This window comes from Cnephaeus nilssonii, assembly GCF_951640355.1.
Source record: "Cnephaeus nilssonii genome assembly, chromosome: 5".
Taxonomy (NCBI): Eukaryota; Metazoa; Chordata; class Mammalia; order Chiroptera; family Vespertilionidae; genus Cnephaeus; species Cnephaeus nilssonii.
In genome coordinates, this window is record NC_137076.1 from 51,472,218 (window position 1) to 51,488,481 (window position 16,264).

General features: G+C 41.2%; 1 protein-coding gene across 1 annotated transcript in view; it reads right to left on the bottom strand.

The window, feature by feature from the left end:
- Positions 1-16,264, bottom strand: part of MND1 (meiotic nuclear divisions 1) — a 64,086-nt gene that overhangs the window by 44,072 nt on the left and 3,750 nt on the right. Inside the window, exons 2-4 of the mRNA XM_079771673.1 lie at positions 15,821-15,886; positions 11,238-11,295; positions 7,849-7,997 (exon numbers count right to left, since the gene is read on the bottom strand). Of these exons, the coding sequence (XP_079627799.1) occupies positions 7,849-7,997; positions 11,238-11,295; positions 15,821-15,886 (273 nt within the window). The remainder of the gene's footprint in view (positions 1-7,848; positions 7,998-11,237; positions 11,296-15,820; positions 15,887-16,264) is intronic.

The following is a 16,264-nucleotide window of genomic DNA, read 5'->3' on the forward strand; positions in this document are numbered from 1 at the left end:
CTGGCACTGGCCCTGATTGCTCGGTGCTGTCAGCAGGTGCAAGCGGAGGCTGCCGGCCCTAATCACACCTCAGGGCTTCTCCACCGTCCCCTGCTCCTGAGGGGCGATCGGGGCAGCAGCCACTGCTTGCATCCACTGATGGTGCTGGCCCCGCTCGCATCCACTGCTGGCACCAGCCCCAATTGCTCTGCGCCTTCAGCGGGTGCAAGTGGGGCCAGCGCTATGAGTGCATGGGAACAGCGGCAGTGGGAGCAGGGCTACCATCAGATGGGACCAGGGGCCACGGCGGGAGGGGCTGAGCGGGGGCACAGAGGATGGGCGAGACCCGCCGCTGTGCCCACTGCAGCCTCGCGACCCACAGTTCCTTTCAAGGTGCATGAATTCGTGCACTGGGCCCCTAGTATCTATAATAATAAAAGGGTAATATGCAAATCGACCGAACAACCGAACAGACACTGTCCAGATGACTGCACTACGATACACACTGGAGCCAGTCCAGCCAAGGTGGGTGCAATGGGATTGGTCGGGGGGGCCCCTGCCATCGCCCCACGATCACCCGCAGAGGGAGAGCCAGGCCACCTCTGTGGGGCAATCAATGGGGGGCTCTGCGATCGATTGCCCCAAAGACAGAGGCCCAGGCCATCGGTTGGCGGGGCGATCAATGGGGGGTGGGGCTCCACAACTGTGGAGCCCTGACCAGGTGGGTGAGACTCCCTCTGCTGGGCGATTGATAGTGGAACCCTGCGATCTATCGCCCCACAGAGGGAAGCCCAGACCAGTGACGCTGTGGTGGGTGTGCAGGGTCGGCCAGTGATTGCCCCGCAGAGGGAGGCCCAGGCCAGCCAAGTGGTCACACCCCACACCTGTTGCCTACAGAGGGAGGCAACTGGTGGTGGGGGAGGGGGGGCAGCGCCACACAGATGGCAAGCAGTCGCAGCAGCAGGAGCGGGGCCAGCTCCCGGCAGCTGAGGGAAGGAAAGCCCTGATAGGCCCTGATCGCTGGCCAGTCCTAGGGACCCTACCCAAGGGGTCCCAGATTGCGAGAGGACGCAGGTCAGGCTGAGGGACACCACCACCCCCCGGTGCACAAATTTCATGCACTGGGCCTCTAGTGGATTTATAAAAATCTTGCTACCCTCTAAACTGTGTAACAATTAGGACCCATAGCAACAACAGTGTTTGGCACTGATCTTACATAAATTAGATCTTACATAGTTAATTAACTATGTCTTTTCATAAAAAGTTAACTACAGAAGGTATTTATCTTGCCTTACCAAGTAAAGCATAAATTATCTCAACATAAAACACATATTCTATTATTTTTATACTAGAGGCCTGGTGCACGAAATTCGTGCATGGGGGGGGTGTCCCTCAGCTCAGCCTACACCCTCTCTAATCTGGGACCCCTCAAGGGATGTCCAACTGCCCGTTTAGGCCCGATCTCAGTGGGATCGGGCCTAAACGGGCAGTCGGACATCCCTCTCACAATCCAGGACTGCTGGCTCCCAACTGCTCGCCTGCCTGCTTTCCTGATTTCCCCTAACCGCTTCTGCTTGCCAGCCTGATCACCCCCTAACCACTCCAATGCCAGCCTGATTGATGTCTAACTGCTCCCCTGCCAGCCTGTTTGCCCCCAACTTCCCTCCTCTGCCAGCCTGGTCACCCCTAACTGCCCTCCCCTGCAGGCTTGATTGCCTCCAACTGCCCTCCCTTGCAGGCCTGGTCCCTCTCAACTGCCCTCCCTTGCAGGCCTGGTCCCTCCCAACTGCCCTCCCCTGCTGGCCATCTTGTGGTGGCCATCTTGTGTCCACATGGGGGCAGGATCTTTGACCACATGGGTGCAGCCATCTTGTGTGTTGGAGTGATGGTCAATCTGCATATTACTCTTTTATTAGATAGGATAGAGGCCTGTTGCACGGGTGTGGGCCAGCTGGTTTGCCCTCAAGGGTGTCCCAGACAGGGTGGGGGTTCCCTTGGGGCATGGGGCGGCCTGAGCAAGGGGCCTGTGGTGGTTTGCAGGCCGGCCATGCCTCCTGGCGACCCAAGCAGAGGCCCTGGTATCTGGGATTTATTTATCTTCTACAATTGAAACTTTGTAGCCTGAAGTGGAGCCAAGCCTCCTGCTCGCTCCATGGCCGGCAGCCATTTCTGTTGGGGTTTGTGTATATCTTCTATAATTGAAACTTTGTACCCTTAAGCGGAGGCCTGGGCCAGCCAGGGTGTGTGGAAAGCGGGGGACAACCCTAGCCTCCTGCTCTTTCCAGCTCCATGGCTGCCGCCATTTCTGTTTGGATTTGTTTACCTTCTATAATTGAAACTTTGTAGCCTTGAGTGGAGGCTTAGGCTGGCAACGGCAGGCAGAAAGCTTGGTTTCCTTTGTTACTGGGAAACCCAAGCCTCCCGCATGCTCTCTGTGGCTGTAGCTATCTTGGTTGGGTTTATTTGCATACTCGCTCTGATTGGCTGGTGGGCGTGGCTTGTGCATGTAGCAGAGTGATGGTTAATTTGCATATTACTCTTTTATTATGTAGGACTAGAGGCCCAGTGCACAAAATTTGTGCACTGGGGAGGGTATCCCTCAGCCCAGCCTGCACCCTCTCCAATCTAAGACCCCTCGGGGGATGTCCGATTGCCAGTTTAGGCCCGATCCCTGTGGGCAGTCTGACATCCCTCTCACAATCCAGGACTGCTGGCTCCCAACCGCTCATCCGCTTGCCTGCCTGACTGCCCCTAATCGCTTCTGCCTGCCAGCCTGATCACCTCCTAATCACTCCTCTGCTGGCCTGATCAACGCCTAACTGCTCCCCTGCTGGCCCAGTCACCCCCAACTGCCCTCCCCTGCCAACCTGGTCACCCCTAACTGCCCTCCCCTGCAGGGCTGGTCCCCCCCCCCCCCAACTGTCCTCCCCTGCTGGCCATCTTGTGACCACATGGGGGGCGGCCATCTTATGCGAGGGTGTGATGGTCAATTTGTATATTACCTCTTTATTATATAGGAGGATTGCCCACAGAACTTGGCACAATGCATGCACAGAACAGGCACAGAGTAAATATCAGTAGAAGCAGTTAATACAACCCACACACAGCTGATGGCTTATTTGCTAGCTCAGAATATGTTAAAGAGAAACATATATTATAATCATGAGGCTTTTTTAGACTTTTTAAGCATGATCAACACATACAACCTAAAGGGAAGGGAGAAAGAAATAAGTTTCCTGATTTAATTTCAAGATCTACTACAAAAATGTCTATTCTCAAGAGATGAATACATTCCTGTACATAATTGAAATCACTGACAGACCAAAGCATAAGAGAATGATGAGGGGCAGGAGAATTTAAGAGTTCTCCTTCTCTCTAATCTGGAAGTAATTAACAAGAAATTCAAAGGAAGTTCACATTTTACTTTAGCAATGTCTTGAATACACTGATCCTTCAGTGCAACCTTGAATTTGGAATGTGGTTCAATTCAATGTTAACTCAGTGCCTTCTATCTTTATATAAATCCCGCCATCTCTTGCAGCATTTCTAATCTCTACATTAACCATATAACACTTTTCACTCTTCACTTTCCTCTTTCATGTGTATAATATATATTAGCTTCAGCACAGGCTACAAGTTCTTTCTTAGGAAACATGGATTTTGAATTCTAATTTTTCTGGTATCTGGTAAAATGTTTTGTACATAGTAGACCCTCAAATATTTGTTCTGATTGAACAAGTAAACTTAGAGTATATACTCCTGGATGGGAACTAATCTAGCTGAATCTGTGACCACCACATACTAAGTGCCTACTTCCACCAGGCACTTTACACATATCACTTCATCTGCATCACAACCCTTTGAAATAAGTATAGTGTCTCTTTTACAAATTGGGAAACTGAGGCTTTAAAGAGGTTAAGAAAATTTCCCAAGATCCTAGTTAGTAAGAAGTGAAATGTGACTTAACATTTTGCACTCAGATGTCGAGTGTGACTCGACACGGTTAGCATTAGAATAAAGGAATCGAGAAAAAAGCAAGCGAGTGCAAAGGGTTAAATTCAGTCTGATTACTATCTTTCCATTATGCCAAATCACTTCTCTAAAATAATAAGTGAGCTACAGAACCATGGTTGAGGGACATGATAGGATATTAACATGACTTCTCAAATTTTAGTAAAAGAATAAAGTAGGTTTAGATCAGTAGAATGGCAATTTCTTTTTTTAATTTATAGCAAATGCCAAGGGCTATCAACCTTTTATAAATGACGCATTCTTCATTTACTGGAGTGCTTCGAACAGAAGGCATTAAATCTATTGCCTGTGTGTTAGTACCTGACTTGACCTCTGATATCTGAGCAGGTATGTGAGATTAAGCTTTAGCCTCCAGCTAGTAAACAGGGGTGGGAAGACAGGGGTGTGTCACAAAATATACTGGATGCCAACTCTCAGACCAGTAGGTAGAGAAGTATAGACAGTAACTGATTGGAACATCCTATACCTCAGTCACTCAGTATAAAAAAACAATATTATACTCACTTTTAAAAATAGATTCACTGTACTAGCATACTAGCTAGAATCTCTAGCTTATTTCTATTAATACTGGTGGCCTGGTGCACGGATTCGTGTATGTTGAAAAGAAATTAATTAGAAGAAAGATTCGTGCGGTAATTACATTACTGCAAAAATTACATGTCAAAATAGTATATATAATATAATGTTATAAAATTAAAACACGTGTGCGATTGGCACCAGCGAGAGTTTTATATGTATCACTCATGAGCGAGTCGTTTATTTTTAAATTGCCAGTGCGTGTTATATGTACCTGTTAGATGCTCAGACAGAATAAGGCCGGTCACTTAGCCTTTTATATATATAGACTAGAGGTCTGGTGCATGAAATTTGTGCATGGGTAGGGTCCCTAGGCCTGGTCGGCGATCAGGGGGGGCCCCCCGCTGGCACCCGCCTTGGCTGGCCTGGCACCCGCCTTGGCTGGCCTGGCACCGCCCGCTCGCTGCCCCCCCCCCCACCACTGGTTGCCTCCCTCTGCAGGGCGACCAGCGGGGCAGTCAGGGGGCCCCCACTGGCACCCACCTTGGCTGGCCTGGGAGAGCTCCTGCATTGAGCGTCTGCCCCCTTGTGGTCAGTATGCGTCATAGCGATCAATTGTTCAGCCGGTCGTTCCACCATTCCGTCGATTTGCATATTAGGCTTTTATTATATAGGATTTGCCAATTTCCTCCACTTGCTAAGTAGGGATTATGCTAAACCCAAAGGCAAAAATATGAAAAGTGCTCATTTGGCCTTTTTTCTCAAAGTCAAAAAGTTTCTTTGGCTTGTCAAGTTAACCAAGAAATGCTTAGTCAGCACCTGATATACCCAGCTGCAGCCATGAACTGCCTGGAGGAAAGTAATACATAACACCAAAAACACCAACCATAAAGAAACAAATTGATAACATAGACTTCATCAAAATGAAACACTTTTGCTCCTCAAAACAGTTAAGAGAATAAAAAGATGAACTACAGACTAGGAGAAAAACATTTGGAAAGCATTTATCTGATATAGGATTTATATCCAGAAAGTATAGAGAACTCTCTAAACTCAATAATAAAAATAAACAATCTGATTTCTTTAAAATATATTTTTATTGATTTCAGAGAGGAAGAGAGAGGGAGAGAGAGAGAGAGAAACATCAATGATGAGAGAGAATCATTGATCGGCTGCCTCCCACACACCCCCCACTGAGGAACAAGCTGCAACCTGAACATATGCCCTAAACCGGAATTGAACTCAGGACCCTTCAGTCCGCAGGCTGACAATCTATCCACTAAGCCAAACCAGCTAGGACACAACCTGATTTTTTAAAAGGCAAAAAGATCTGTTAAAGACACTTCATCAATGAAGATATATGGATGACAAACACATGCAAGGATGCTCAGATTATTAGTCACTATGGAAATGGAAATTAAAACCACAAGATATCACTATGCACTTACTACAATAGGTATCATACCAAGTATTAATCAGGATGTGGAGGGACTGGAACTCTGATACATAGCTAGTGGGAATATAAAATAGCACAACACTATGGAAAACAGTGGCAATCTCTTAAAAGTTAAACCACACCTACCCTATGATCTATCTATTCCATTCTGAGATTTACCCATTATAAATGAAAACAAATGTTCATACAAAGACTTATATATAAATATTCACAGCAGCTTTATTTCTAATAACCCAAACAAATACCCAAATGTCCATCAACAGGTAAACAAACCATTGTACATCCATACAACGGAATGCCACTTAGCAATAAAAAGCAAATGATTAATACATACAGCAACATGGATACATCTTAAAATAATTATGCTCAGTAAAAGAAGCCATGAAAGAGAGTACATACTGTATGATTCCATTTATAGAAAATTCTAGGAAATATAAACTAATGCATAGTGACAGAGAGCAAATCAGTACTTGTCTAGAGATGGGGCAAGGGAACAGTGGACAGGAGAGAAATACTGCAAAGGGGAATGAAAAAACTTTTTGGTGTGATGGGAAGTCATTATCTTGATTGTGGTGATGGTTTCATGAATGTATACATGTGTCAAACATCAATTTATAAACTTTAAATATAAGAAATATAAGCAGTTCTTGTATGCCAATTATTCCTCAATAAAGTTTTTAATTGTAAAACTTTTTTAAAAATTGCTGAGTGATGGCCCTAGCCAGTTTGGCTCAGTGGATAGAGCTTTGGCCTGCAGACTGAATGGTCCCAGGTTCGATTCAGGTCAAAGGCACATGCCCAGGTTGCAGTCTCAATCCCCAGTAGGGGGCGTGCAGGAGGCAGCCAATTAATGATTCTCTTTCATTATTGATGTTTCTATCTCTCCCTGTCCCTTCCTCTCTGAAATCAATGAAAATATATTATAAAAAAATAAAAAATTGCTGAGTGATGAATATGCATGTCATTTCCTCACAGAAAGAAAATGTGGCATCGTGTTTAAGAGATAAAACATGGGCAAAGGATCTGAACTGATAGGTCTTTAAGAAAGATATACAAATGGTCAGTAGACACATGAAAAGATGTTCAACATCCTTAGTCATCAGGGCAATGGAAATCAAAACAATGAGATACCACTGAAATGGCTAGAGTCAAAAAGTCAGGTAGTGACAAGTTTTGGTGAGAAAGTGATGAAATTGGTAGGAATGCCGAATAGTGCAACTCCTTAGAAAACAGTCTGAAGTTTTTCAGTTAAGCATAATCCTATATAATAAAAGGCTAAATGCAAATTGTCCCCTCGGGAATTTGACTGGGAGACGGGGAGTTTGATTGCTCGCTATGACATGCACTGACCACCAGGGGATGGCGGCGGGGCGCTGAGGGAGCGAGAGAAGGAAGAGGCGGGGACCCCGGCCAGGAGGTGGGGAATCTGATCGGCCCTGATCACTGGCCAGGCCGAGGGACCCTACCTGTGCACAAATTCTGTGCACTGGGCCTCTAGTGTTATCTTATGACACAGCAATTCCTAAGAGAGATGAAAGCAAATTTCTACACAGAAACTAATACAAGATGTGTATTTGGTAGGGAGAAGGGGGTGGGTATTAGAGAACCCTCTGTACCTCCCCATCAGTTTTTCTGTCAATCTAAAAGGATCTAAAGTATTAGATAACAATATTATGGCATGTGGGAAGATGAAAGTTAAAACATTCTAAGATTCTGATGGGAGAAAGAGATGTTGATTTATCTTTAGACTTTGAGTCAAATAATATATGTGAAAATTTTAACAGAAGCCACTAACTGAAAAGATTAAGTAAAACAAATTTATTTTTCACAAAGCAAATGTATACCTTTTAACTGCGGTGGCTTACCTGAGACTCCAAAGCCTCCAACTTACGTTTCCTCGCATGAAGGGCTTTACTGGGAAAAGCCCAATAATAATTAGAGGTTCCAATCCTCTCACAGTCAACCATACCATCATCAACTAAGCTTTGAAGAACGTCTTTCACTGACATAGCAGCTAAAAGATATAATTTTTAAAGATATATCATAAATAAAATTAAAAGGCCAATAAGTGAGGAAATGCAACAAATATTATAGGTCAAGAGTTAATAATTTAATAAATAAGGAGCTTTCAAAAATAGTAACAAAAAAGCCCGATACTGCAACAGAAAAACGAAAGTATATCAATGGGCATCTATAAAATATACATGGTCAATAAACAAGACAATGTTGAACCACATTAATAATTAAAGAAGTAAAATAAAGCAATGAGATTTAATATTTTGACTATTAAAAACACTAAAAAAATAAATAAAGGGTTCAGGAAAATGGGTACTCTCAACATGGGTGGAAAACACAGCAGCATGCACCTAAAGCTTTAGGTTTATGCAGGCCTTTTGTGTAGAAATTCCACTTTTATAAATTTAGCCAAAGAAAATAATGATGGATATGCATAATGGATGCCTGTCAAAGTAGTTTTCAATAGTAAAAAGTTGGAAACCAGTCCAATAATGGGACTTTTAAAAGTATTTTATTGCAATGGAATATATGCAATCATTAAAGTTATGTTATAAAATATTTAATGGCATAGTATATATATATATATATATATATATATATGCACATACACACACACATATATATTCAAAATGTGTAATATAGAATGTATTATGTCAAAAATAAGTTTAAATGACAGTATACACTAATGTGACACTGGTTATTTTGAATAATAGGTTAAGAGGTAATTTTTCTTTATTTCTTTTCACTCATTTTTCTTTTTCCAGCAATACATACATATTGCCATTTCTGCCAAGAAAACAAAAATAAAACTATTATGAAAAATAAATAATAAATAAATAATAAACTGAACAAGTTTAAAAATCAGAAAAACATTTTTAAAAATAGCATGTAAAAAATACAAAGCCATATTTCACAAATACTTGAAAATTCATGAACAATTCTTATTTTCTATTAAATAAAACTATACCAAGAAATTACCCATATTTTAATGTCCATTTTAATTTTTTCTAGAGCAGATCCCCAAATACAATAAAATCTATTTAAAAATTAAAGATTTAATATATAAATAAAATTGACACCAAATATGTGTCACATTCAACCTCACTTGTAAAGAAGTACAAACTGAAATGAAATGTCAAAAACTTCTAAAAGTGAAAACACAGTTCTGAGAAATGAATGTGAGTTTAATTTGATATAGCCTTTCCTGAGGTAATTTGAGAATACATATAAAAAGCCTAAGACTACACAAGTCTCCATTTTCTATTCTATTTCCTTCTGAAGTAATATGGGATATGGGAAAAATTTATGAGGGGGAGAGGAAGGAGTAAGAGGGCAGAGCACAGAGGATTTTTAGGGCAGTGAAAGTACTCTGTATAATACCATAATGATAGATCTGTGTCACTATACATTTGTCCAAACCCATAGAATGTACAACACCTAGTTGAAAACGATGAACTTTGAGTGATTATGATGAACCCTAATGTAAACGATGGACTTTGGGTGATTATGATGTGTCGATGCAGGTTCATCAATTGTAATAAATGTACCACTGTTGAGTGATGTTGATAATAGAAGCTATGCATGTTGGGAGTGGGAGACAGGAAGTATATGAGAAATCTCTGTACCTCCCTTTCAATTTTTCTGTGAACCTAAAACTACTCTAAAAAAAGTCTTTTAGAAAAAAATTTATGGATAGCATGTTAATTGCACATTAAATTTAGCAGCAAAATTTGGGAACAACGTAGATGTTCAACAATGGGTAACAGGCTAAGCAAATAATGGCACAGTAAGTAGTCATAGAATTAAACATTAAGAGACGCAGGTGTTGTACATAATTTTTTTAAAAGCACATGGCATAGGTAAATGTGAATGATATGTTAAATGAAAAAAGACATGAACACAAAACTGTATATGCAGCATAGTTCTTTCTCAGAGAAATGGACAGATACATACATACAAAGACAAACAAAACCTAAAAATAAGACATCAAAATACACCAAAATGTTAACAGTGATGGTCTCATGAACAACTTTTATTTTCAGTATATTCTTTTTAATTTCCAAATCTGTTAAAATAAGCATGTAGTTTACGTAATCAGAAAGTTTTAAAAATATATGCATCCAGTGCGGCCGGTGTGGTTCATTGGTTGAGCATTGACCTATGAGTTAGGAAGTCATGGTCCGATTCCTGGTCAGGCATATGCCCGGTTGTGGGGCATGCAGGAGGCAGCTGATCAATGATTCTCTCTCATCATTGCTGTTTCTATCTCCCTCCCTCTTCCTTCCTCTCTGAAATCAATAAAAATATATTTAAAAATAAAAAGTAAAAATATATGTATCCTATGTAATGAGTGTAACAGTGACCATTCAAAAGATAACCCCCAGAACCTGTGAATGTGACCATATTTGAAAAAGCATCTGTACAGGTATAATTAAGGATCTGCAGATGAAATCATCCTGGATTTTGGCTAGGTCACAAATTCCATGGCATGTGTCCTTGTAAGAGACAGAAGGGGAGATAACAAAGGGGAAGGCCATGTGAAGACAGAGGCAGAGATTGAATGATGGGTCTGTAAGTCAAGCACTGCTGGCAGCCACCAGAAGGTAGGAGAGAAACATGAAATGGCTTCTCCTTCCGAGCCGCCAAAAGTAGCCAACTCTGTTGACACCTTGATTTTTGACTTCTGGTCTCCAGAACTAAGAGAATAAATTTCTATTGTGTTAAGCTACCAAGTTTGTGGTAATTTGCTGCTACAGAAAATGAATACACCAGGTAAAGACAAAAAGTAACATTTAACAAATATTAAAACATACATGAACAGTTTTTACTTCTTTTGAAGTAAATTATGCCCATAAGTAGATAAATGTGTATATTTGTATGTATGTATATATGTGTGTACATGGGCATACATGCATACTCCATTTCAATTTTCCTAGAGCAGATACTCCAAACACAAGGAAACATGGCCATGGCCCAAAGACCTCATGTAAAGACTTTATGAGGGGGGAGGAAGAAGTAAAGAGACAGAGCACAGAGGAATTTTAGGGCAGTGAAAATCCTCTGTATAATAACATAATGATGGATCTGTGTCACTGTACATTTGTTTAATGTATATATTACACATTATACATTTACAAACATTCATCCCTAGAAATTTATGTTTCCATAAAGTGCAAGACTATAGCAGAAAAGAGGACCAATATTTCCCTACATATTTTGGCACATCTTTGATACTTACTAATGCCTTTCTCTTTGGGAGCAATCTTCTCCATGTCTTTTAACTGAAATACATCTTTCTGTTTTTTAAAAAAAAATTTAAAAAGAAATGAAAAACATGTATTTATTTTCTACTCTATACTTATATTTACCATATTTCTGTTCATACATAAAACAATGTACTAAAAAAACTATACCTGGAAATGAACAATGCAATAGAATCAAGCATTTTGGAGCCAGAAGAAACTGCAATTATCTTGTTTAATACCAAAGAAGTTAAAATGGACAGGTTTTGCATGGACATACAAACCTTAAAGTAACTGAAGAACAGCTTCCCACTGAAGCATAAAAACTAGTTACAATGAGTCATTTGTTAACACGAGATAATCTAGCTTCTCTGACACTGGTTTTAAGAAAACACAAACAGTATTTTGCTTAGCATATATCATACATTACAGATTTAGCAGTTCCAACTAAAAACAAAACAACTATCAAGAATTGTTTATATTTAGTTTCATGGAAGAGCTACACTTAAAAAATAGGAAAATTATATATTCATGGCTGCCTATCAATCAGTTTTTATACACGTTGCTTGTCCACCAAATTAAAACATTATGGGAACTTATATATGTAGAATATTTAATCTTACAGTTACTCCTTTCTTTTTGTAATAAGCCTTGGTTAAAGTGATGAAAAAAACTTGGATAACCAAAATAAAATATTTAAGATGGAAGTACTCAGCAATCAGAAGATAATTATTGTGATAATTGTTTTGAAATCTGGGATCTACTTATTCTAAAATGAACTTGAAAAGGCAACTTCAATATGATGAAAATTAGAGTTCCTAAAAATTTAAAACTTCTGCTTATCCAAGGGTACTATTAAGAAATTGAAAACACAAATACTGATTAGAAGACAATATTCATAAAACATATACCTGACAAAAGCCTGGTACCTGGGTATACATCCTCCCACCAAAGACGAATTGATTGATGGATAAAGGAGTGGACAGATGAATATATAAGTGATAAAGCAAGTAGAGTAGAGTAAAATGTTAATGGTAGAATTTAGAAGTGGGATATATAGGTATCACTGTAAAAATTCTTTCATAATAAAATGTTGGAAAAAGTTAACTTCATCTCACTACACTTGAAGATTTACTAAATTAAGGAAACTGCGAAGTCATTGATCTTAGGGTGTGAAATCAATTTTTGCACATCTGGGAATAAACTGTTTAAAAGATAATACTGTAAGGTCTCAGAGTACATGCAATAAATTACTGACTTTAGGTGTCTAATGCATTTTAAAAAATCAATTAATCAAATCTATTTGCAAATACTTCAGATTCCCTGGATAAAGGACATGAACTCACTGAGACATCTGCCTATATGATATGTGGTCATCAAGGAAGAGCCTCAGACATACTGGCTGCCCCAGTGGGGTTGCTGTGCAAACAAATGAGCTTGCAAAGAACTAGCTTCAGAACTAAAATGTGGTCACTTAAGTGGACAGAGAAAATGGTCTCAAGTATATACTAGCTTTCCCCAGCATTAAACAGAGATATTGAAGGACATATGAACACAATGGTTCTAGCCCTTAAAAAATATATATGTGTAAGCTACCACTAGATAACTTTTAATTAAGCACTTATGACCTGGGCATTATAATGTTTTATATAGATTACCTCATTTAATTCTTATACCAACACTGTGAGCTGGGTAGTTATTATCATCCTCCTTAATAGATGAGAAAACTGAAACTTAGGTTAAATAACTTCCTTAAAGTCACAAAGTTATTAGGTGAAACAGACTTCAGGTACCAGTTCTCTATCATTGAGCTATACTGTTAGCATGTTCTTAAGCATTAACAGGCAAAGAATTATTTTTAAAAAAAAATATTTTATTGATTTTTTACTGAGAGGAAGGGAGAGGGATAGAGAGTTAGAAACATCGATGAGAGAGAAGAATTCATCAGCTGCCACCTGCACACCCCCTACTGGAGATGTGCCTGCAACCAAGGTACATGCCCTTGACTGGAATCGAACCTGGGACCCTTCAGTCCCCAGGCCGACGCTCTATCCAGTGAGCCAAACCGGCTAGGGCCAAAGAATTATTTTTGTAGTACATTAGCAACTTCAAATATATACATATATGTATTCATATGAATGACTATATAACGTGTCCCAAAAAATTTATACACACTTTAACAGCTGATAACTTACTTAATTTTCACTCCTTTTCAGGTTTAACTGGTTTAAAATAATGGGTGAAGCCAGACTAAGCTTTGAACAAAGAAAATTTAACCTAAAGTGCCACTAGACTTTTTTTTAATCAGGATACATAAAAAATAAAGTTTATAATACAAAATTGGCAACAATTGACAAACCAAGGGTGCAAAAATAACTAACAAAATTATTATTTTATTTATTTCAGAGAGGAATGGAGAGGGAGAGAGAGAAAAAAACGTCAGTGATGAAAGAGAATCATTGATCGGCTGCCTCCTGCATGCCCCTTACTGGGGAGCGAGACTGCAACCTGTGCATGTGCCCCTGACTGGAATCGAACCCGGGACCCTTCAATCTGCAGGCTGACACTCTATCCACTGAGCCAAACTGGCTAGGGCCAAAATGATTCTTGATGTTTGCGATTCCACTGCTTCATATTATCAGCAGTGCCTGGACAAGAACAGTCATGTTTAAAAACAAGCACTGACAAAAAAAGATTATTCATTTCTATAGATTCCTTTAAATTTTAAAAACGAACTGTATGGTAATAAATACTGACTTTATAATCATTCAAAGTGTGTATACATTTTGGGGGGACACCCTGTATATGGGAATATATGAACTGAAATCAGTCAATTAATACAATTACAGTCATGCACTGCATAATGACCTTTCAGTCAACATGCCATCTATAATAATAAAAGCATAATATGCTAATTAGACTGGACGTCCTTCCGGACGAAGCCGGGGCTGCCCGGGTCCCTGCCAGAAGCCAGAGGGAAGCCCGGGTCCTGGGTGCCAGAGGGAAGCCAGTGCCAGCAGCAGGGGGAAGGAAGGCCTACTCTTGCACGAATTTCGTGCATCAGGCCTCTTGTCCTATCTAATAATAGAGTAAAATGTAAATTACCATCACTCCGCTACGCCCACGATTGGGCGGTGGGAGGCTGGGGGGCGGGACACGGGGTGGCCTATCCGGCCATTGAGAGGCACGGATCCGCTGCCACTGAGGGGGGCAGGACTCCCGCCCCCTGCGACTCTCAACGGCCAGATCGAGGCCAGATCCGTGGCCGCTGAGGGGGCCTGCGCGGACACCCAGCTGCGCCTCTCAACGGCAGGGTAGCCAGGTGTCCGCAGCAGCCCCCCTCAGCGGCCGTTGAGAGGCACAGGGGGTGGGAGTCCCGCCCCCTGCGCCTCTCAACAGCAGGGTAGCCCCCCTCAGCGGCCATGGACCATCAACAGCGTGGGAGCTGGGTGCCTGTCCGCTCAGGCACCTAGCTCCCCGCCCGCTCAGGCACCTAGCTCCCCGCGATCAAAAGCAAAAGTGTGGCAGCCGGATGCCTTTCCGCTCAAGCACCAGCGATCGAAAGTGAAAGCGTGGCAGCTGGATGCCTGTCCGCTCAGACACCAGGCCTTTCAGAAGCCTCCGCCGCGCTGGAGGCTTCTGAAAGGCCTGGTGCACTAGCGGACAGGCACCCAGCTCCCCGTGATCAAAAGCAAAAGCGTGTAGGGGACCCTACACGTGCATGATTCAATCATGCACTGGGCCTCTAGTATGATTATAACAGAGCTGAAAAATTCCTATCGCCTAGTGATGTTGTAGCTAGCCATCTCATAGTGCAGCTTACTCTCATGTTGTGGAGATACTGGTGTAAACAAACCTACTACGCTACCAGATGTATTGCACATACAGTTATGTCCAGTATATAATCCTATATAATAAAAGGCTAATATGCAAATTGTCCCCTTAACTGGGAGTTCGACCAGGGGGTGGGGCTGGCTGGCCAACCACCCACAGCCCCTCACCCCGGCCAGCTGGCACCTAGGGGATACTCAGTAGATGTGAGCTAATCTTATTATTAGTTTCAGGCAGAAAGAGGACACAATCAAATATATGCTTCAGAAATATAATTCTGGGTCCAGTCTGTAGGATAGTCTCTGTGAACACTGGGATAAGGTTATTCCATATCCCATAGCTCACAAACACCACAAATATTTGCAGAAGTTTATTCATTCTTCAGGAAATTGGTGAGTACTGATCTCTAATAAAAAAGGTACAGTTAAGTCCTGGCTGGTCTGGCTCAATTGGTTGGAGTGTAGGCCCGTACACAAAAGGTGGCAGGTTTGATTCCCGGTCAGGGCACATGTCCAGGTTGGAGCCCTAGTCAGGGTGCATGCTAGAGGCAAACTATCAATGTTTTTCTCTCGCATCGATGTTTCTCTCTCTCTCTGTCTCTCTCTCTATTCCTCTCTCTAAAATCGATGAAAAACCATATCCTCGGGTGATAATTAAAAAAAAAAAAAAGGTATAGTTAACACTGGATGGCATATATGTAAGGAAAAAATTATGCAAAATACTAAAAATCTTAGGGAAAATGACTTACCGTCTCAAAAAAAATTTCCATCATGCGGGCTCTTTTTTCCTCTACGCTCAGTCCTTTTTTCTTCGACTAAAGCACAAAATTTAAAAATTAGACACTGAATTTTTTTAAACACTGCATTTTAAAACAACTTGGTCTGAAACATTACCAGAAATTTTATGTATGATCTTGCCTGGTACCAACAGGCTTGCTAACGGTCACAGCCAGGCCTCAAGACTGATTTGAACTATTCTATGATTATAGGTCAAGCCTTGTGGTAGGTGCTGCCAGTACAGTAAAAACTGAGACTGAGACAGAGCCTGGCATTCTGTATAAATTCATTATTTATCAAATGATCCAGTGGCAAGTCACTGTATTTACCTTCGACAGACTTACAATCTGTCAAAGAAAATACATAGATATAACTATTTGTAATTGATGAACAGGAACATGCACAAATTGTTACCC